This window comes from Phyllobates terribilis, unplaced genomic scaffold (assembly GCF_046119375.1).
Source record: "Phyllobates terribilis strain yellow unplaced genomic scaffold, ASM4611937v1 Scaffold_8__6_contigs__length_399053987, whole genome shotgun sequence".
Taxonomy (NCBI): domain Eukaryota; kingdom Metazoa; phylum Chordata; class Amphibia; order Anura; family Dendrobatidae; genus Phyllobates; species Phyllobates terribilis.
In genome coordinates this window covers 21,303,830-21,326,471 of record NW_027362768.1, presented here as the reverse complement: position 1 = coordinate 21,326,471, position 22,642 = coordinate 21,303,830, and the positions used below count along the sequence as shown (strand labels likewise).

The following is a 22,642-nucleotide window of genomic DNA, read 5'->3' as shown; positions in this document are numbered from 1 at the left end:
CTATTCTGCCAGGGGACTAGATACAACCATTAGCCACCTCATCTGTGCCATAGAAGTGAATCGGCAGTAGTGGTCGCACATGCGCACTACTGCCGCACTCCTCAGCAGCTATAGGTCTATCATGCTGTCGGCCGCCTCCAGCAATCGCCACTAGCTAGGGGCGGAGTGCCGGCCGGGGCCGCGACCACTTCCCTCCCATCTCTAGCAGTGATGCGGTTGTTGTGGTGATGTTGTCTCTGTTGCTATCACGTGACCACAGCGCACGCCGGATGCTGTATTTTGAATAAATCTCCGGCATCTCATTGGTTCTTTTTTTCGGCCTCCCGTCATCCGAAATAGTACGTGCGCTGATTGGCTGGGACATCCGTCCACATCATGCTCCTATTGGATGAGCCCAGAAAGTAGGCGGGGAGAAGGGTACAGCGGGACCTATCACTGAGCTCCGATATTTGAAATCCGTTTCTGACCGTAGCCGGAGAGATAAGCTTATGTGAGCGGTGAGAGAGCGGAGGAGCCGACCTGAGAGACATGCTGAGCATATCGCCCCCGGTGGCCGCGGGGAAGGCCCTGCCCCCCGAGGATGTCCCGGTGCTCTCCCTCACACACTTCTCTCGGCCGCCGTTCGTCAGCTTCGGGTGTGTTCGCCCCGGCTCCGCCCGCACGGCGGTTCTAATGCTGCAGAATCCCTCAGCGGACCTGGTCCAAGTAACCGTGCACAGGCTGCCCCAGCACCGAGGCTTCAGCGTGCCGGAGACCGAGCTGCTAGTGCCGGTATGTGGGGGCGGGGCTGCGGGACCAAAACTACCAGCAAGCCCTGTACAGGACTGTGTGACCGGCAGCTGTGTGCACATAGGGCTGACACTACATACGGGGGCCCCTAGCACCGGCCCCTTCAGGAAGGGGGGTCCTGGCTGTGACCGGCCCTGAGGGGGGGGGGGGTGTCCTGGCTGTGACCGGCCCTGAGGGGGGGGGGGTGTCCTGGCTGTGACCGGCCCTGAGGGGGGGGGGGTGTCCTGGCTGTGACCGGCCCTGAGGGGGGGGGGGGTGTCCTGGCTGTGACCGGCCCTGAGGGGGGGGGGGTGTCCTGGCTGTGACCGGCCCTGAGGGGGGTGGGGGGAGGGGTGTCCTGGCTGTGACCGGCCCTGAGGGGGGTGGGGGGGGGGTGTCCTGGCTGTCACCGGCCCTGAGGGGGGTGGGGGGGGTGTCCTGGCTGTGACCGGCCCTAAAGGGGGGGTCCTGGCTGTCACCGGCCCTGAGGGGGGTGGGGGGGGGTGTCCTGGCTGTGACCGGCCCTAAAGGGGGGGTCCTGGCTGTGACCGGCCCTGAGGGGGGTGGGGGGGAGGGGTGTCCTGGCTGTGACCGGCCCTGAGGGGGGTGGGGGGGGAGGGGGGTCCTGGCTGTGACCGGCCCTGAGGGGGGTGGGGGGGGAGGGGGGTCCTGGCTGTGACCGGCCCTGAGGGGGGTGGGGGGGGAGGGGGGTCCTGGCTGTGACCGGCCCTGAGGGGGGTGGGGGGGGAGGGGGGTCCTGGCTGTGACCGGCCCTGAGGGGGGTGGGGGAGGGGGGTCCTGGCTGTGACCGGCCCTGAGGGGGGAGGGGGAGGGGTGTCCTGGCTGTGACCGGCCCTGAGGGGGTTGGGGGGGGGGGTGTCCTGGCTGTGACCGGCCCTGAGGGGGTTGGGGGGGGGGTGTCCTGGCTGTGACCGGCCCTGAGGGGGTTGGGGGGGGGGGTGTCCTGGCTGTGACCGGCCCTGGGGGGGGGGTGTCCTGGCTGTGACCGGCCCTGAGGGGGGTGGGGGGGGTGTGTCCTGGCTGTGACCGGCCCTGAGGGGGAGGGGGGGTCCTGGCTGGTGGATCCGGAGAGTTTCCACTCAGTTTCTATTTTAAATATCTCAGTGTGAACATACCCTTATTTTGGAAAAGTTCCCTGTTTGTGTCTGCCGCTGTCTTATAGGAACATATCGAGTTGGATAATACAATTAGCCTGAAAATATATGGTTAATCTGTGGATTAATAGTGTTATAAAGGTGCCCAGCCACCGTTCTTAAAGGGGTTGTCCAGGTGGTGAGACTGGGCAGTCATGTGACAGCAAGTGTACCATATCCATACTCCTGGACACACCACCTGGACAACCCCTTTAAGAACGGTGGCTGGGCACCTTTATAACGCTATTAATCTACAGATTAACCCTATATGTACAGGTTAATAGTGTTATCTAATACGACGGATTCCCATAAGACAGTGACAGCCACAAACTGGTGACTTTTATTTTAGAAAAGTCACCAATGCTCACACTGAGATTTCTGAAGCAGAAATTGAGAGTAAACTTTCAAAACTTTCCCTAGGAGTTCAGCTCCAAAAGCTCAGCAAAACAATCTGCAATTACTAATCCAGTAATAAAACCTTTCAGAAGTGTCGGAAATGTTCCCTGAAAAGCCTGACATTCTAGTAACATCAGAGCCAAACGTTCGTGTTGTGGGATCTCTGAATGCTCCGCAGCCGTCCTCACAGTGAAGGGGCCGGATCCGCACTGGTCACTAACCCATACTTGAACCGCTGTACTCCTGTTACCGCTTGGTATCCGGTGCGGCAGCGCTGCGCAAGTCTAACATCTGGCCCTTTAGCTGTGAAAACCGCTGCTGAGCATTCTGAGATCCCGCTCTGCATATTGGGATCCCACAACCTGGACGCTTGGATCTGACATTGCTAGAATATCAGGCCCTATCGGGGGACAATATGGACACTTCTGAAAGGTTTCATTACTGGATTATATTTAGAAAATCACCAATCTGGGGCTGCCGCTGCTTTATCAGTGAAAGAGCAGCACCAGACTGGTGATGGGGGCTCCTTTTATATATACGGTCTCCAATGCCCCTGTCTGATTGGAGTACACACTGGCACTGATGGTGGCCGGCCCAAATACAAAGCTCCTGTTGTCAACTAGCACCAGTCACAGCCAAGAGGGCTACTAGAAAGCTGGTAAGGGACATGGGGCATATGGTGGGTGGTAGAAGGTGTTTGCCCTGCATGCTATACGGATGAGAGCACCATGTCATGTGCTGGTGCGCGATACTGTGTAAGATGAGGACAGAAGGGCACATCAGGTGAATGATCACTTCTGTTCCAGCTTTTTTCTCTGCTTCCATGTGATGTATTCGGTGCTATATACCACTAGTAGTGTTGTATAATGGTACAGTGAATGGCTCCCGCCCCCATGTGCTGACATATCGCCCCTATAGAAGGAATCATCGTACATATTCACCTTCAGTTCTGATAACTTTTTATTCTTCTTTTTGCAGCCGTCTGAATCTCTTCCGCTGACAATCACATGGACCCCATTAGAGGAAGGGGGGATCCGAGAACTAGTCACATTCGTTGTAAACGATGTGGTGAAGCACCAGGCTGTATTGTTGGGACGCGCAGAGCTTCCCGTGAAAAAAAAGGTACAGGACTATAGCAATGAACATCTTTGCTTCTGTAACCATGTAATTATATGGGCATTCTAGTACAGGTGCTTCTCACTAAATTAGAATATCATCAAAAGTTAATTTTTCAGTTCTTCAATGCAAAAAGTGAAACTCATATATTATATAGAGTCATTACAGAGTGATCTATTTCACGTGTTTATTTCTGTTAATGTTGATGATTATGGCTTACAGCCAATGAAAACACAAAAGTCATTATCTCAGTAAATTAGAATACTTTATAACAGCTTGAAAAATGTTTTTAAAATCTGAAATGTTGGTCTACTGAAATGTATGTTCAGTAAATGCACTCAATACTTGGTCGGGGATCCTTTTGTATCAATTACTGCATCAATGCGGCGTGGCATGGAGGCGATCAGCCTGTGGCACTGCTGAGGTGTTATGGAAGCCCAGGTTGCTTTGATAGCAGTCTTCAGCTCGTCTGCATTGTTGGGTCTGGTGTCTCTCATCTTCCTCTTGACAATACCCCATAGATTCTCTGTGGGGTTAAGGTCAGGCGAGTTTGCTGGCCAATCAAGCACAGTGATACTGTTGCTTTTACACCAGGTATTGGTACTTTTGGCAGTGTGGACAGGCGCCAAGTCCTGCTGGAGAATGAAATTTCCATCTCCAAAAAGCTTGTCGGCAGAGGGAAGCATGAAGTGCTCTAAAATTCCCTGGTAGACGGCTGCGCTGACTTTGGTCTTGATAAAACACAGTGGACCTACACCAGCAGATGACATGGCTCCCCAAACCATCACTGATTGTGGAAAGTTCACACTAGACCTCAAGCAGCTTGGATTGTGAGCCTCTCCACTCTTCCTCCAGACTCTGGGACCTTGTGGAGTGTGTCAATGACTGCCTTCTGGACATCTGTCAAGTCAGCAGTCTTCCCCATGATTGTGGAACCTACTGAAACAGACTAAGGGACCTTTTTAAACGTTTCGGAAGCCTTTGCCGTTGTTTCTTGTTAATTATTTTCATTTACTGAGATAATGACTTTTGTGGTTTCATTGGCTGTAAGCCATAATCATCAACATTAACAGAAATAAACACGTGAAATAGATCACTCTGTTTGTAATGACTCTATATAATTTTCACTTTTTGTATTGAAGAACTGAAATACATCAACTTTATGATGATATTTTAATTTAGTGAGATGTACCTGTATATTCTAGTTTCTTGGACGAACAGGAGATTCACCAATGTGAGAGTATCCCTCAAAGACAGAGCACATGTACAGTGTCTATCAGGGCATATGGATGATAAGGGGTATGGTACCTTCAGCAGAGTGGCATTGGATGCCTTAAGGTGATGCACTGCTCTACGTTACCAGCTAATCACAGGCCGCAGCGATCCAGCTTCTGTTGGAACAGTGACATCACCATCCTGACTGTGGAGCATGGGCGGCCTGCGCTGGTTCCATTATAAATGCACATTCCCTTTAATCTCTACCCGCCTTCCGTCCACCTCCTCTTTGATTGACAGCTCTGGCTTCATAGAGCCAGGAAAGGGTGGAGATGGACAGAAACCAAGTAGGCGGGAAGATGTATATAAATGATCGACCCCGCCGTGATGCATCGAGCGCCTGTACTTGGTTTGTACAGTCATTCTCTTCTGACAGGGTCCCTTTAAAAAGTCATAAAAGACTGGAGGGGCTGGCGAATACCCTGATGGCAGGAGAAGTGCCGCTTCTAGCCCCTCTGCACTTGCACCTCATTAGAATAACGAGTGATTATTGAAGGAGAACACGGATATCTTCAGATAAAATGTATTTTTAAACTGCGTTCACAAACACCTTTAGTTGTGTCTTTACAACTCATTTTCCTGCTGACAGGTCCTCTGTAAACAATAGGACAGCAATGTGAATGGCGCCATAATGCACTATAGAGTGTATGAGAGGAGGAGAGAAAACATTGTGCTAGGTGTTGGTGAGGACGGAGACACTTATACTCCGCTTTTGGTTGTCTTCATTATTAATACTGTTTGTTGTCTTCCAGAGAAACAAATGGAATATCGTAAAAAAGTATTCACCAGTGGGATCCAAAGCCTCTATGCTGAAGACCAAGGTGCCTTGTCCTAATGGCGGCAAAACCAAAACTTTCAGTGTGGCAAACAAGAGCGGTCATGGGACGTTACAGAGGGCAAGAAGCCCCCTACAGTCCTGTGAGAATCTGTCCAAGCCTGTGTCCGGACCCTCTCCAGTGACGGAGCCTAGACAGAACGTGGAGAATAGGGTCCCGGCTGACCTTATCGGCCCACTCGCTAACCAGCTCCAAGCTTTTACTCCCGGATCGCTAAGAAGATCAAAAACCTATTCTGTCCTGTGCAGTACGGAGTACAGCAAAACCATTCAGGAAGTCACCACTACATCCACTGTACAGAGGGACGTGCTCATTGAGGAGGCGTGGACTCTAAGTGATCAGAGGGTGAACAGAGTGACCATGTCCCCAATTATCTCCACGCCCAGCCATCCAGGTAATTTTATCTGTACCCCGGGTGTAATCCATGAGTATGAAGCCGTATCTCCTCCGGGGCGCTGTAGCTCTGAGGTCACAGTGACACACTCGCACACTCTTCACTCCTTTCAGGAGTCTTCGCATGAACATGGCAGACATGTACTCTCCAGAAGCCGGACCCCACCCACAGTTGTACAGACCCCACAGAGAAACACACTGAGTCCAGAGTCCTTTTTAAACCACGGATACGCGGTCTCTGATGACTATCTAACCGCGGCTTCACAGACTCCAATCCTGTCACCAGATCAGTTTGTGAAGGACAACTTCCTTACTCCTGAGTCGGCAGCTTTTCAACCTTTTTCCTTAAATTCACCTTCATGCAAATGTTCTGTTATCCATGAAGAGGTGAAGATGACGCAATGTGTAAGGGGGTGTATAAACCAAGAATTGCCCGGCAGAGCTATAGAGGATCTTGAGCCGGCTAACGCCAGGCTAACGTTTTGTATAAAGAAGCAAAATAAAAGGCTTGGTTTGTTGAAAAATGATAGAGCTGGTTCTAATGCTCATGTAATACCACCCATCATATCCTCCACCATTACAAAACTGGGCACCCTGGATGGAAATAGAAGACCAGAGAGTGCTGGTGCAACTGGTAGTGAAATTCCAGGAAAACCACCTGTAAACCCATCCACTGTTACAAAGGTACGGGATTACAAGGGACGGCAGTATGGGCTCCATTCTCCACAAAATGAGGAAGTGAAAGATCTGCCCATAATATCAGACACTGTTACTAATGTAGAGGCTGGCGAAGACCATGAAAATCAGGCTAAACCTCTGCTGAATGAAGACACTGGCACCAAGGGTCCTGTAAAGCCTCCCATAGCATCAGCCACTGTTGTAAAAGTCAAGGCAGCAGATCGCAACCAAATCCAACATAAACCTCCGCTGAAATCCCGCCGAAGACTGAAGAACATTGAATCGGATGGTACTGTGGACCCTCAGGTCGTTCTCCCAGATCTGCCTGTGGTAACTGTGTCAGACTTCTCAGGTCGAAGTGTGCCAGGATCCATCGGGGCTAAATTCTCTGTGAAGGCTTCCACATCCATCTGTGGTCACAAGAGAAAAAGTCAGGAAGTCTTTAGAGATGCCTCTGTGTCCTCCAGTGACTCCCTGCCGAGTGCGGCCGCTCACGCCAAGAAAATGCAGATCTCCAGAGCAACTGTCCAGGCACAGCATGGCAACAAGCACGCCCCGCCAGCCAGAACAGGTAAGGAACACGTAGGGGACAATCTGACCCACTGGTGATCCAACATATATTGTCTGACACTTGGCTACTTCTTACCAGATTTAGGGTATGTGCACACGATGCAGAAATGAAGCAGAAAATTTCTGCATCATTTCTGCATCTCCCTGGCAGAAAAAACGCATGCAGATTGTGCATGCGTTTTTCCTGCAGAATACATGCGGATCCACATGCAGATTCACATGCGTTTCCGCATGCAGATTGACAAGCGCTTTCCAGGCGATTTTAGCATCACTTGGAAAGTGCTTGACAACTAGGTCACACTATATAAATCCATGCAAACAGCATGGATTTATATAGTGTGACCCGAGAGAGTGTATATACTTACCTCCGATGGCCCGCGCTGTCCTGCTCAATCTGTTCTCCCGGCTGCCGGCAACTTTGAATTGAAAGACCTGCCGACGTCAGCGTCACGTGACCCGTCACATGACTCTGACGTCACCGCAGGTCCTACAACTCACTGTAAGTGCCGGGAACCAAGCGGGAGCGCTGCGCGGGCCGACAGATGGTAAGAATACATTTATTTTTTATTTTATTCTTCTTTTACAGCTTTTTTAATGGTACCTGGGTGTGGATGAGACTCTCCTCTCCTCCACACCCGGGTACCATCCGCACATTAGAACGCACCAATTACGCAAGTACAAATGCTGTCTTGCGGAATTGGCGCGTTCTAATGCAAGTCAATGGCGGCGAAATCGCCGCGTTTCCGCAAAATTAATTGACATGCTGCGGATTTTTGACCGCAGCGTTAACGCTGCGGAAAAATCCGCATCATGGGCACAGCACATGCGGATTTCCATTGGGGAACATTGCTGCCCTTCTACCATGCGTTTTTCATGCGTTTCCGCGGCGTTTACGCAACTGCAAAAACGCCGCGGAAACGCATGAAATACGCATCGTGTGAACACAGCCTAACAGAACTTTATAACGTATAAACTGATGTAATTAATTGTCCTGGTTGGGGGGGGGACATTTATCCCCAAAAGATGATACTTGTAAGGCTGTGTTCACACGATGCGTATTTCATGCGTTTCCGCGGCGTTTTTGCAGTTGCGTAAACGCCGCGGAAACGCATGAAAAACGCATGGTAGAAGGGCAGCAATGTTCCCCAATGGAAATCCGCATGTGCTGTGCCCATGATGCGGATTTTTCCGCAGCGTTAACGCTGCGGTCAAAAATCCGCAGCATGTCAATTAATTTTGCGGAAACGCGGCGATTTCGCCGCCATTGACTTGCATTAGAACGCGCCAATTCCGCAAGACAGCATTTGTACTTGCGTAATTGGTGCGTTCTAATGTGCGGATGGTACCCGGGTGTGGAGGAGAGGAGAGTCTCATCCACACCCAGGTACCATTAAAAAAGCTGTAAAAGAAGAATAAAATAAAAAATAAATGTATTCTTACCATCTGTCGGCCCGCGCAGCGCTCCCGCTTGGTTCCCGGCACTTACAGTGAGTTGTAGGACCTGCGGTGACGTCAGAGTCATGTGACGGGTCACGTGACGCTGACGTCGGCAGGTCTTTCAATTCAAAGTTGCCGGCAGCCGGGAGAACAGATTGAGAAGGACAGCGCGGGCCATCGGAGGTAAGTATATACACTCTCTCGGGTCACACTATATAAATCCATGCTGTTTGCATGGATTTATATAGTGTGACCTAGTTGTCAAGCACTTTCCAAGTGATGCTAAAATCGCCTGGAAAGCGCTTGTCAATCTGCATGCGGAAACGCATGTGAATCTGCATGTGGATCCGCATGTATTCTGCAGGAAAAACGCATGCACAATCTGCATGCGTTTTTTCTGCCAGGGAGATGCAGAAATGATGCAGAAATTTTCTGCTTCATTTCTGCATCGTGTGCACATACCCTAAGAGTAAGGAAAAAAATAAAATAAATTTGTTTTAGTCAACTTCTATAAGGCTAAGTGCCCACGATGCAGAAATGCTGCAAATTTTTTTCTGCATCTCCATTGCAGGAAAAAGGCATGCGGATTTTACATGGGTTTTTCCTGCCAGGTAGAAGCGTTTGTCAAGCATTTTTGCATGCGGGTTATCAAGCGTTTTTACAAGCGATTTTTAGCATCACTTGGAAAAGTGCTTGACAACTTGGTCACATTATAAATCCATGCTTGTTGCATGGATTTATATATAGTGTGACCAAGTTAATAGTTAAAAGAATAAAAATGGTAAAAAAAAAAAAAAATTATGCTTACCTTCTGATGGCCCGCGGTCTTCTCTCCGGTGCTTCCGGTCTCACGGTGGTGTAAAAGGACCTTCCATGACGTAATTACGTCAGCGGTCACGTGACCTGTCACATGACTAAATGACGTCATGGAAGGTCCTTTTACACCATCGCGAGCCGCCGGGGAGCCAGGACGCACTATAGAGGAGACCGGGGGACATCAGAAGGTGAGTATAATGTATATATTTTTTTATGTTAAATTCTTTTTTTTTTTTTTTTTACAGGTACTATGGTACCTGAGTCTGGATGAGAGTCTCCTCTTCTCCAGACCCGGGTACCATCCGCACATTAAATCGCTTAATATCCGCATGTGCACATGTAGTCATGCGGATATTAAGCAATTCAGTGCAAGTCAATGGCGGAAATTACGCTGCGTGTCTGCAAAACGAATGGACACGCTGCATATTTTTCCGCAATGGTAATCCGCAGCAGAAATTTCTGCAGCATGTGCACAGCACATGCGGATCATCATTGGGGGCCATGGGGCACGTATTACCAAGCTTTTTTTAAGCGTTTTCGCTGCAGAAATTCCGCGGCACAAATGCTTGAAAAAACGCAAAGTGGGTACGTAGCCTAAGATTCCATGAATGTTATAAAAAAAAAAAAAAAAAACTTCTTTGTTCAAATTAACATGCCATACAGACAGTATATACTCAGCAGTTTAACCCCGCCAACTAGTACGGCCAATGTTGGGTCCCTTTGCTTGATGCAGGCTCAGGAGCGAAGCCTGCATCTTTCCTTACAGATAATAGGCGTGTTACACAGCCATCATCTGCATCTAACAGCGAAAGAGATGCTGAGCCCTGCCTGCTGCTGTTAACCACTTAGATGCCTGTCATTTTGAAAGCAGCATTTAAAGTGTGCAAACTGGGGAGTGTTGTTCCACACAGCGATCTACTTTCTCCCACCTTGTGCCTATGATGTGATTGTGGGTTGGCGCCTGCTGAGGTTTCCTGTGCCCACAGTGACTGTGCTCCTGTGTCCTCTGTGAAGTTCACTATATAGTGCAGTACTGTGCTATACTATTGCCTAAGTGGGGTTGACTCTATAAAGGCTAAAAAAAAAGTTTTAAATTGTTGGGGGAAAAAAAAATCCAAGCAATACTTAATTTTTAATGGTGAAAAACAAACAAAAAAACAAAAACAAACCTGTGATATCACTGTGTCTGGAAAAATCTGAATTGCATTTTATTGTTCACTGCTGTAAGAAGCCGTCAAAATGTTGCATCTATCCCAAAATGGTATCAATTAAAATATCAGGTCCCCATGAAAAAAAAAAATCCTCTAACCGTTCCATTGACCAGATAATGAACGTTTTACAAAACTCTGTAAATGGTGCGCAAATGAATTTTTTTTAAGCACTTAAAGCTGTTATCTGCTTTCAGGAAAGTGGGCCCCTTACTAAAATCCAAACTCAGCAGGTACTAGTCGTCCCTAGTCCCAGTGCTAGCTCCCTGCCTCTGCTCCGGTCCCGGTGCTTTGGCTGCAGGAGTAGCGTCATGTCAACAGCGCGCGTCACTGCACTAGCCAATCACTGGGCTCGGCCTGAAACCAGAGAGGGTAAATACCTGTTGATTTTTTTTTTTAAGTTTGGGGCCCACTTTCCTGAGGACGGGCCACCCCTTTAAATAAACGACAAACTATAAAAAAAAACAATTGTGGAATTGCTTTTATTTTTACTCAATTTCACCACACGTGGAATTTTTTCCTCATTTTTCAGTACATTGAGAAATGAAATTGTGTTGTTAGAAACTACAATTCGTCTCGTTTTCTGGATGTGAATCCAGAAATCAAAGTTATGGCTCTTAGAAGAAAGGGAGTAGAAAAAAAATGCCAAAAACCCTGAAAACCGAATGGTTGGGAAAGGGTTAAGATATGAGATTATTGTTTCACCAAAAAGCACTCATTAGATGAATGATGAAAAAGTGCAGCTGATGGGTTACAGGGCAGAAGTTTGCAGAGTCTGGATCTTACCTGGTGGGGTCAGGACATCACTTTTGCTTTGTGACCTTCCTAATTACTACCGTCAGACGCGTCATCATTAGTTGCTGGAAATGTTCTGTCTCTGTTGCTGCTGTCAGAACCAAATGACTGTCAGTGATGCCAGGTACGAGCATTTATCTCAGATAATTCCATTTTGGAATGGTTAGTCGGTGTAGGTAGCCCACTAGTCAGGCAGCTCTGGCTTTTATTCCACAACCCCCATGTTCCCCAACTGGGGACTTGCTATATGAGGTTACGACTATCTGCTTTAGGCACACCCATCCCCAGAAATCTCAGAATAGTGCCAATTTTTGTGGCTTAAATAAGTTGACTGAAGTCCTTAAATGGGTAAAAGTGAAAAGTGTTTGTAATCTACCCTTTTTTTAAAAAAAAATCCTCTTCATTCTCAAGAATTAAGGGTTTTTCTAATTTTCTAGTTAACAGCCCGTTGCCAAGGTTGCTGGCCACCTTGCAGTTTGAGTGGTCGGTTACATACTGTAGATGGAGCGCACGGGCTTCTCACAGCCTCTCTGCTTTAGCACAGCTCTGAAGCTGGCCGGATCGTCAGATCATTAGGATCGTTGATTAGATGCTGCTCCTGGGAGAATGTTCAGTTCGGACCTACATTATGACCATACCGCTGGTCCATATCGTCAATCTTCAGGAGCGCACCGGCCCAGAAAGGAAGTGGGGAGGCAGGGGAACGGTGTGCTCCTGAAGATACAACATGACAAAACCTCTTAATACTTTAAAGTAAAATATGTAGTGGCAGCTGTGTCTATTATCCAGAGAAGTTAATGGTCATCAGTTTGTCACCTGTCTGTTTCATCTGACACCACTGACATCAATGTTTTACCATTTTTACAGCCAATTCAACATTGAGAAATGCTGGAAAAGTCCACAAGGTTAAAGCTGAAAGTATGAAAATGAAAACCAGCTTTGTCAGAACTCTTCACAAAGGTATGGAAATGTTGTTCAAGGGGTTTTATTTCAAGGAGGATTGAAGAACTCCTGTCACCCTTGCCATACAGCGGACCTACATTAATTACAGAAGCACTTCCATGATTTTTTTTATTCCGTAACCTGTGTTAATGTAAGTGTAGTAATGTATTCACTACTGCAATCTTCTCCGGTGTCCAGCACCGTTCTGCTCCTCTTCTCAGTGACATCACTGCTCTGTGTGACCTGGAAATGGCTTTTACAGTGTAAGTCTATGGAGCGTTAGAGAAAGAGAGGCTGCATTACATTGTAAAAGAGACGTCCGGCTCACACACAGAACGACTCTGAGAGTCTGAACAGCGGTGATTTCACAAAGAAGAGGAGCAGAATGGCGCTGGATACCGGGGAGAGCGACTGTAGGTGAGTATATTAATACACTACACTAACATGTACACAGATTTAGAGAAAGAAAATAATAACCGGGAGTCCTTCCTTAGGTCCTATATGTTAATACTTTGTGTGTTTTCTATACTTATATTATAGCCATATAAAATACATTGTGTATGACTTATCAGGACTGAAGTAATTCCTTCCTTACATGTTGTCTCTAGAGCGCATGGAGCTGCCACAACTGCAGTCGGCCATCACTTTTAAGAATTCAAAGAGGGTAGTTGCTGTTGCTCAGTCCAAGCTGACGTTTATGAAGCCCCCCAAAACAGGTACCAGATCTGCTCTTCTGGAGTATGATTTAGGTTGATTGTGTCAAAAATGATGGTGTTGTAGTCCAGGATTTTATCCTTCTGTATCCCTAATGATATCTGCATTATATATACACTTTAAATTTACACTTTACCTCTGTACAGTGTAAAACCAGCATTGTCCCCTGAAAGGCATGTACAATCGGCCCAGCCTCCGGACCTTGTAGTAATGACACCTTGCTGTGTAATAATGTCGCTCTGCCTGAATCAAGGCTCTGTGATCATTACTATATTGCTAAGACGGGTCTCACTCATTGGAGGCCAATTCTGTGTTTTTCAGTTATCCCTCGACACCCCATGCCATTCGCTGCCATAAACATGTTTTATGATGAACGGTGGATGGCGAAGCAGGAACGGGGCTTTACCTGGTGGCTGAACTTTATTCTCACACCTGATGACTTCGCTGTCAAAATGGATTCTATGAAAGGTCAGTAAAATAAAATCCGTACATGTTAGAGTTTCACCAAAGTTTAAAGGAATATTCCCATATTAGAGATTTCTGGCATATACACAAGACATGTCATAAATGTCTAATAGATGCATGTCCCACCTCAGGGACCTGCAATTATCTCTAGAATCGGGTTCTTCTTGTTCTGCTAGGAAACCAGAGGTGGTGGTATATGTACGTCTCTCCATTCACTTCTATGGGAGTTTCAAAAATCCCCAAGCATGCTTTCTTCTAACGAAAAGTGAATGTTGCACATGCGCTGCCTCCTGTTTACTTCGGGTTTTGCAAGACTGCATGGTTAGAGCAGGAGGAGCTAAGATTAACTTTATAGTTTTGCTGAAAGCAAAATTTCAGTATAAAGCTGCATTCACCCATCTGTGTGAAGTGTCTTTGTGCTGCCAGATTTTATTATATTTTTTTTTAATCTGACAGCATAGAGACCTATTAAGTATGTCCTATTCTGATCTTCAAAATCTGATCTGAAAAGGACATGATTGGAGTTTCATGGATCTCATTCTTGGATCAGTCCTTTACGGCTGTCTGAATAGATCCATTTAACTCTATGGGTTCGTGTGCTTTCTGATAAAATATCTGGCATCACTCGGACACTTCACATGGATGTGACTGCAGCCTCGCTTGGACTTTTAAGTGCCTGCTCTGTCTATGCTTAGAAGTCCAGTGGGCGGTTTCACAGAATGATTGACAGACGTCCCCCATATGCAGGTGTGTACACAGACTGCTGTCAGTCATTGAGTAGGGCATCCCACTGGACTGCTCAGACCAAAACGAGCAGAGGTAGTACTGACATTAGTTATCTAGTTTTGTGGGGAAAGATTTAGTATCTCATGCTCAGCTCCCCTTGCTCTGTTCAGAGCCGCTCGCTGATCAGACTGCACCATCAACACTTTGACAGGTTCCTGATACCATTGTGGACTTGTCTGGGTGTCTAATGTATTTCTATTTCTCAATAGTTAACGCAGCCGCTTTGATCCTCGGGGCTGAGAACAATCATAAAGTGAGCGTGCCAAAGGCTCCCACCAAGGAGGAGGTTTCTCTGAAAGCGTACACCGCTCGGTGCAGGTTGAATAAATTGAGGCGATCCGCCTGCCGCCTCTTTACCTCCGAGCCTGTGGTGAGAGCCATACGGAGATTAGAAGTAGAGATCGAAGCCCGTCGTCTTCTTGTGAGGAAGGACCGGCACCTGTGGAAGGACATCGGTACGGTGAACCCTTCCTTATATTATGCTTAGCATTACCGCTTCTTGGACCTATGTGATGTCGTGACTCTGCTCTGTATGTGTCCCATGAGCTTTATCTGGTTCCCTCATTTACATCCATAGATGCCCGTTAGTAGCAATTTATGGGACTAAGGTGACGCAGAATCCAAATCCTTAGCGCATGTTCCCAAAATACTGCATTTTGTCACTGCTTTTTTTGTTTTTTTTTGTGCAGCAAATCTGCTTTTCACAGTCCAAGCAAATTGGGTGTGATTTCTTCAAAACGTCTGTAGTTCTAGATGCTATTGAGATAGATATATATATATATATATATATATATATATATATATATATATATATATATATATATATATATATATATATATATATATATATATATATATATATATATATATATATATATATATATATATATATATATATATATATATAAATATATATAAATATATATATAAATATATATATAAATAAATAAATAAATAAATAAATAAATAAATAAATAATATACATACAGTCCCTACAAGTAGTATTCAACCCCCTGCAGATTTAGCTGGTTTGATAAGATGCAAATTTAGTTAGAGCCTTCAATCTGCATTCGAGAGTAGGTTTTATGAACAGAAGCATAAATCTTACAAACCAAAAAGTTATGTTGCTCAGTTGAATTTTATTAAATTTTAAACATAAAAGTGTGGGTCAATTATTATTCAACCCCTATGTTTAATATTTTGTGGAATAACCCTTGTTTGCAATTACAGCTAATAATCGTCTTTTATAAGAGCTGATCAGGCCGGCACAGGTCTGTGGAGTTATCTTGGCCCACTCCTCCATGCAGATCTTCTCCAAGTTATCTAGGTTCTTTGGGTGTCTCATGTGGACTTTATTCTTGAGCTCCTTCCACAAGTTTTCAATTGTGTTAAGGTCAGGAGACTGACTAGGCCACTCCAACACCTTGACTTTTTCCCTCTTGAACCGGGCCTTGGTTTTCTTGGCTGTGTGCTTTGGGTCGTTGTCTTGTTGGAAGATGAAATTACGACCCATCTTAAGATCCTTGATGGAGGAGCGGAGGTTCTTGGCCAAAATCTCCAGGTAGGCCGTGCTATCCATCTTCCCATGGATGCGGACCAGATGGCCAGGCCCCTTGGCAGAGAAACAGCCCCACAGCATGATGCTGCCACCACCATGCTTGACTGTAGGGATGGTATTCTTGGGGTCGTATGCAGTGCCATCCAGTCTCCAAACGTCACGTGTGTGGTTGGCACCAAAGATCTCGATCTTGGTCTCATCAGACCATAGAACCTTGAACCAGTCTGTCTCAGAGTCCTCCAAGTGATCATGAGCAAACTGTAGACGAGCCTTGACATGACGCTTTGAAAGTAAAGGTACCATACAGGCTCGTCTGGAACGGAGACCATTGCGGTGGAGTACGTTACTTATGGTATTGACTGAAACCAATGTCCCCACTGCCATGAGATCTTCCCGGAGCTCCTTCCTTGTTGTCCTTGGGTTAGCCTTGACTCTTCGGACAAGCCTGGCCTCAGCACAGGAGGACACTTTCAAAGGCTGTCCAGGCCGTGGAAGGCTAACAGTAGTTCCTAAAGCCTTCCACTTATGGATGATGCTCCCAACAGTGGAGACAGGTAGGCCCAACTCCTTGGAAAGGGTTTTCTACCCCTTGCCAGCCTTGTGACCCTCCACGATCTTGTCTCTGATGGCCTTGGAATGCTCCTTTTGTCTTTCCCATGTTGACCATGTCTGAGTGCTGTTCACAAGTTTGGGGAGGGTCTTAAATAGTCAGAAAAGGCTGGCAAAAGAGATCTTTAATCCACACATGTGAAGCTCATTATTCTTGGTGCCTGAACTACTTCTTAATACTTTAGGGGGACCAAACAGAATTCTTGTGGTTTGAGGGGTTGAATAATAAATGACACTCTGAATTAACTTTTAACGTTTTTTTTAAAAAAAAAAAAAAAAAAAAATTTGCTGCAGTGCATTTCCCACTTCCAGGCTGATCTACAGTACAAATGTCACAATGGCAAGTTAATTCCGCATGTGTCAACCAGCTAAATCTGCAGGGGGTTGAATACTACTTGTAGGCACTGTGTGTGTGTGTGTGTATATATATATATATATAATATTTCATTCTCTGTATAAAAGTGCGGAATCAAAGCTCTTTGATACTAAAACGCAGCTTCGAATCTGCACCCAAATGACAAGGAAAATGCAGCAAAAAAACTCAGAAGATTGTTATTGCGTATTTTGGCGCAGACCACTTCCGAAAAATGCAGCGTCAGCGTTGCATGTGAACACAGCCTTAGATTTTTCCATTTGTTTTTGGAGATCTGTTTGGTAGAGTATCCATTGCCTAGACGCTACTTGCTAGTATCCTAAATTCACATTTGTCGTTTTTGTAGCTTCTGACTAAAAATAAAAAGTTCCCACTGATTGAAATGGTTAAAACTGGAAAATTCCTTTTACAATTTTTCCCATTGAGAAGAAAAACTACTTTTACTGTTTTAATCATTCGGTCAGTGAGTGGAGTTTTGTTTTCAGTCTTATAAATTGATGGTATTTCTGGTGAATCATTTAGGAATTGCAGTGTGTACATTGCAGTGATGGATCTGTTTTTTATTAAGGTGAACGACAGAAAATCCTGAACTGGCTGCTGTCCTATAATCCATTGTGGCTCCGTGTAGGACTGGAGGTAATATTTTCACTACAAACTTTATTTCTTTGCTTGCAACTTTTCCAAGCTCATTTCTGGAGTTTCATGTGACTGCTTGTTGCAGGGTCCATCTCCATTGTCTGTCCAGTTACTCCTTGTTGTAGTGAGATTTGTAGGTCCTCGGCAGTTTGGCTGTATTCACTCCATTGTTAGATCCATAGATTCCTGGGCAGAATTGGAAACCATTCTATTTTCCGTTTCTCTGCCCAACAGGGACCATATATTTTTCTTACGTTCCCTCTCTACCTTTCCAAATATTATCTTTTTAATCAAACATGGGTGATTTATGATGGTTTTTGAGGACCTGTTATTTGCTCAAACAAATTGACTCAAATATCTTGAAAAAATCCCTGAGTTTCCCCGATTCTTCCACTTTTTTCCAATTTGGCTTGCGTCCCTCCATTGCAGAGATATTCTCATTTATTTCTTCTGCAGTGCATTATGTGAAATCTCTGCTTGTGGTGCAAGTCTTCACAGTCTTCTCTAGGGGTGTTCACTTTCACCCCTCCCTGACGCTGCCAATCACAGCACAGCATCTGTTCTAGGAGTCTACCACTCTGAGGGAGCAGAGATTTCACATGTTGCTCTCCAGAAGAAACACATGTGAATATCTCTGCAATGGAGAGACGCAACGGGATCAGGAGAGTTCAGGAATTTTTAGTAGATATTTAACTACATTTTTTTTTGCGCAAGTGATGGGTGGCAGAAGCCATATAAAAATGTTTCAGGATTTTGTGGGGATTTTCTGTGATAAGAGAAATATCTCTTTGTAACCAAACATGGAAACCAGGAAGAATACAAAGCCTCCTTCACATATTGCCCATCTTGGATTTTGCGAGACCTCCTATCTTGTCACTTTTTTCATTTACATTTTCAATGTACCTTTTTGTGAGTAGTTCTGTTTTTTATTTTAATTCATTTATTTTAGGGATCCTATAAGCAGGTTTTCCCTACATAAACTACACCACCTTTTCAGTAGCATTTAAAAGCAATTCTGCAACATCTGCATAAGTGCAGCTGCTCCACATACCTAAGAAAATGACATTATAAATGTCCCATAGCATCTGCTACTCGGCACCACCTGGTCTATGAGTATCACTGGACCACTCTATGCGCCTCTGTTCCCGCAATCACTGTCCTCCTGCCTTGATTGACATCTTTTACGTGATCCACAGTCTGGACAAATCTCGGCCCTACACAGTAGGGAACAGACATGCAAACAATTGAACCGAATAATATGGCAAAGAGTTTTGACAATAATTGGCAATCAATAAATGTGGGTACTCCTAGTACAAATCAAGCCTACAAAAAAATGGAGTAATATACCCTCAAAGAAGTCATAAGAGATGACAAATTGAATGTGCCTAAAATATCAATTTTATTTTACATGCATGATAAAAAACAAAGCAGGTTGTTAAAAATAGCAGGTCAATGGTGGGGAATACACATAATCAGAGCGGTAACCCATTAGGTCCACATGGGGTTATCTATGAGGATGTTACATGATTCAAGAAATACAAAAGCACATGTGTAAATAAACCTCAGTGGATCTCGATTTAGAAAGTGCTGTCCAAGTGGAGCACAAGAGAAATGCCTATTACTAGGTGGTATATATCACAAACTTGAAAAATGAATGTAATTGGGGTAAAGGGAGAGGGCCGTAAAGAGAAGTCAAATGACACTCAATCTGAACAACCTCCAAGACTCACCCATGTTGAAGATAGGGACCCAGTACTGCACTGAAGCCCTGACGTGTGTTTCGCGTATGCTTCCTCAGGGAGCTGTGGTTTTGTGTGTAGAGGCTCTCCTTAAATATCCGCATTGCCAGGTGTTACCAAGGCGCACGCCGGTGTCATTGCGCATGCGTGATGATGTCATCCACTTCCGCCGCGTCATTTCCGGCCAGTTCCTGATGAGAGTGTGGGTGGGAACAATTGTTCCAGTGACGTCAGTGCCCGCCATGCCAGTAGGGAACAGGAACTGCACAGGCGCAGCAGACTATGGGGTTTGCATCGTCCACATCAGTCATGGCAAAAAGGCAGGAGGACTGCGATTACGTGGATGGCAAAGGAGCTTAGCTGGTCCAGAGACACCCACTGGACCAGACGGTACCGATCAGTGTGCAGCGTGGGACAATTACAAAAGCTATTTTCTTAGCTAGGCGGGGCAGCCGGCCTCGTATGGAGATATTGCAGGACTGCTTTTAAACGTGGCTGAAAGGTGATAGATATAGTTTATATTGGAAAACCTTGGTCACTATTCCCTTTTAAAAAACAAAAAAAAAACCCAGAGGAGAACCTGTTTAAAGAAACCCATATATGTTTTAGTATATGTACCCAAATGACTGTAAATGTTAAGGACTGAAAACATGGCCTCCATAGAATAATTTTTTCCCCCATCACTATTGGCTGATTGTGAGGGCTTTTCTTTAGTGTTTTGAGCTTGATGGTTGAGTTACATTTTTTCCTTGGCAGACTATATACGGGGAGCTGATTCCATTGGAGAGTAATAGCGATGTCACTGGTCTGGCCTTGTTCATCCTCAGCCGCTTGCTTTGGAGTCCTGACATTGGGGCAGAGTACAGACACCCCTCAGTGCCTCACCTGTATCGGGATGGTAAGTACGCAGTCTGTGCTGTGCTGCCGCCGCTGGTGACTGCTGGCGATTCTAGGAGCAATTTGACTGCTCATATGGCTGAGCTCTTTTTGGAAAAATGCCCATAAATGCATACACCACTAGCCTACATTTAATGTCTCCACTCCCTGGCTCCTGCCATTTGTCCGGTCTTACGATAATGTCTTTCTGAGTTTTCACATCTTAAATTGTATCTTTTCAGGTCACGAAGAGGCTTTGTCGAAGTTCACCTTGAAGAAGTTGTTACTGTTGGTTTTCTTTCTTGATTATGCTAAACAGTCCCGTCTCATCGATCATGACCCCTGCTTATTCTGTAGAGATGCTGAGTTCAAGGTCTGTAAATTGAAATGGCAGCTAGTGGCATTGGTACTTCAATTCAGGGCCCCATAGAAAATAAAAACCATGTATACTCCCCTCCGGCAGCAGCACTGTACATCCATGTCAGCGCTGCTTTTCTCTGTACTTAGACATGATAGTGTTACAATCAGAGGTTGCTGATCGCTCTGGAATATTGATGAGCCGCGCTGGACACTGATTGACCTCATCGGTCATGTGATAGTCATCCGCCAGGAACAGCCGCGCAGACATTGATGACCGCGCTGCTGCGGAAAGTGATCACACATTGTTTTTCCTTTCTGTCATGCCCTGAATTGCTTGCACAGGGGTTGTTAAGTAGTGTACAGCCCCTTTGACTGTCAGAACCTAAGATAAAAACAAAATGAGCAAGTACCCTGCAGAAAATAAATGGCAACAGAGCTTGAAAATAACACTAATATACAGCTCAAAGAGGTGGTCTGTTTAGTGGCCAGTGTGAACGCGCACCTACAAGCTGCATGTATGCCAACTTTATACTCCAGGTCATCCTTTGACTGCCAAAACTGAACCTGCAAAAAAAAAAAAAATAGATCCAGAGGGGTGATCTGTCAGGCACACTGCATTCCCACTGAAAACCATACACTGGACATTACAGGATAAATGTTTGATCCCAGTTTACAGTTGTAAAATAAGCTCCAGCCATTTTGCTACAGAATTGGCTGATTTTCACGATTTTCTTTACAGGCTACTAAGGAGCTTTTGTTGGCTTTCTCTCGTGATTTCTTGTGTGGGGAAGGAGATCTCTCGCGCCACCTTGGCTATTTGGGTCTAACCGTCGTCCATGTCCAGACTCCTCTAGATGAATTTGACTTTGCAGTGACAAACCTGGCTGTGGACTTGCAGTGTGGTGTGCGGCTAGTGTGAGTAATGACTTCACCATTATATAAGGCCTGTCCTAGAAATCTATAAATGATATACCATTATATAAGGCCTGTCCTAGAAATCTATACAGTACAACAGCTGCAGGGAGTTTATAAAGGCCTCTGTGCAGAGATCATGGTGAGCCCGAGTGTCTCTGTGGTCGGTGCTTATTACAGGCCTTTGTTATGCCACAATACTTGGCCCCCACAGTTCTCCTGAGCGTGGAGATCAGATTATGATTGTAAATGTGAGCGGTTCTAGAATTGAACATGTATTTTGGAAGTGGTTATTATGTTCCCATTAAGAGACTAAGGTCCTCAGCCTACTTGAATTTTAGGCTGTGTTCACACATCAGTTTTCATTTCCATATTTATGATACTTTTGGGGAGCATAAAAACAAATAAGTTTCATTTATTGGAGCCATCCACTTGACTGGGTTTCATATCATCAGTTTTCATCTGTTCTGTCTGTCATGCATTTTTCAAATCGACAGAGCTGCACTTTTATCTACTGAATTTGTTACAGACAGATGGCAAACAGACATCTAAACTAATTCTTTTATCCAGGACTATATTAATTTTTTACAATGTGCCTAAGAACTAGCAGGCTGTTAGTCTGCCCAGCACAGGTCTCTGCTGGCACATGGTCTCTGACCGCCCCTGCCGGCAATTCTGCGGTTTCCACTAATGTCACATTGAGCGAGCTGCTTCTTCTCTTCCGTTCTGCTTTGTTGATGAGACATTACTGCTGACGATATGCTGATTGACAGGCATCTCCCTGCTGCATAACTGCAGGAAGGCAGCTGTCAATCAGTATGACCTCGGCAGTCACGCCATGTCGACCGAGCAGCCTGGAAGAGGAGCTGCTCTGTTGGCGATTCAGCTGCTCAACGTCGGCCGGCGCAGCCAGTGACCCCTCTGAGCCAATGCTGCATAGAGCAGGCAAATAGTTAGCAACTAGCTGCCTGTTTAGTTTTTTGGCTCATGGTAAAAAAAAAATAATTTGGTCCTGGATAATCCCTTTAAGTACCCTCAAAGTAAGGTCATTTGTGTCATAAGTGTGGTCGTGTCACCACTCGCACCTATATAGTTACAAACCACAAGTGACAGAGCTGACTTTTTCTTGAAAAAATAAAGCTTATTAAACAGGTGACAGTTTTCCTACATTTTTGTGTGCATTGCCCCGTATAACTCTTACCATATTCTGGACCTGGAGAATGCTGTAGC

The 22,642-nt window shown here is 45.6% G+C and overlaps 1 protein-coding gene across 2 annotated transcripts in view; it reads left to right on the top strand.

Annotated features, from left to right (window-relative positions):
• Nucleotides 1-412: 412 nt before the first annotated feature.
• Nucleotides 413-22,642, top strand: part of ASPM (assembly factor for spindle microtubules) — a 57,241-nt gene continuing 35,011 nt past the window's right edge. The window contains exons 1-11 of one of the 2 annotated variants that reach the window (XM_073642860.1): nt 413-771; nt 3,297-3,440; nt 5,462-7,187; nt 12,310-12,402; nt 12,993-13,100; nt 13,420-13,566; nt 14,559-14,804; nt 17,458-17,525; nt 20,021-20,162; nt 20,383-20,513; nt 21,240-21,415. In XM_073642860.1, coding sequence (XP_073498961.1) covers nt 529-771; nt 3,297-3,440; nt 5,462-7,187; nt 12,310-12,402; nt 12,993-13,100; nt 13,420-13,566; nt 14,559-14,804; nt 17,458-17,525; nt 20,021-20,162; nt 20,383-20,513; nt 21,240-21,415 — 3,224 coding nt within the window. In that variant the 5' untranslated portion in view covers nt 413-528. The remainder of the gene's footprint in view (nt 772-3,296; nt 3,441-5,461; nt 7,188-12,309; nt 12,403-12,992; nt 13,101-13,419; nt 13,567-14,558; nt 14,805-17,457; nt 17,526-20,020; nt 20,163-20,382; nt 20,514-21,239; nt 21,416-22,642) is intronic. The other variant, XM_073642861.1, reaches the window with a different exon arrangement.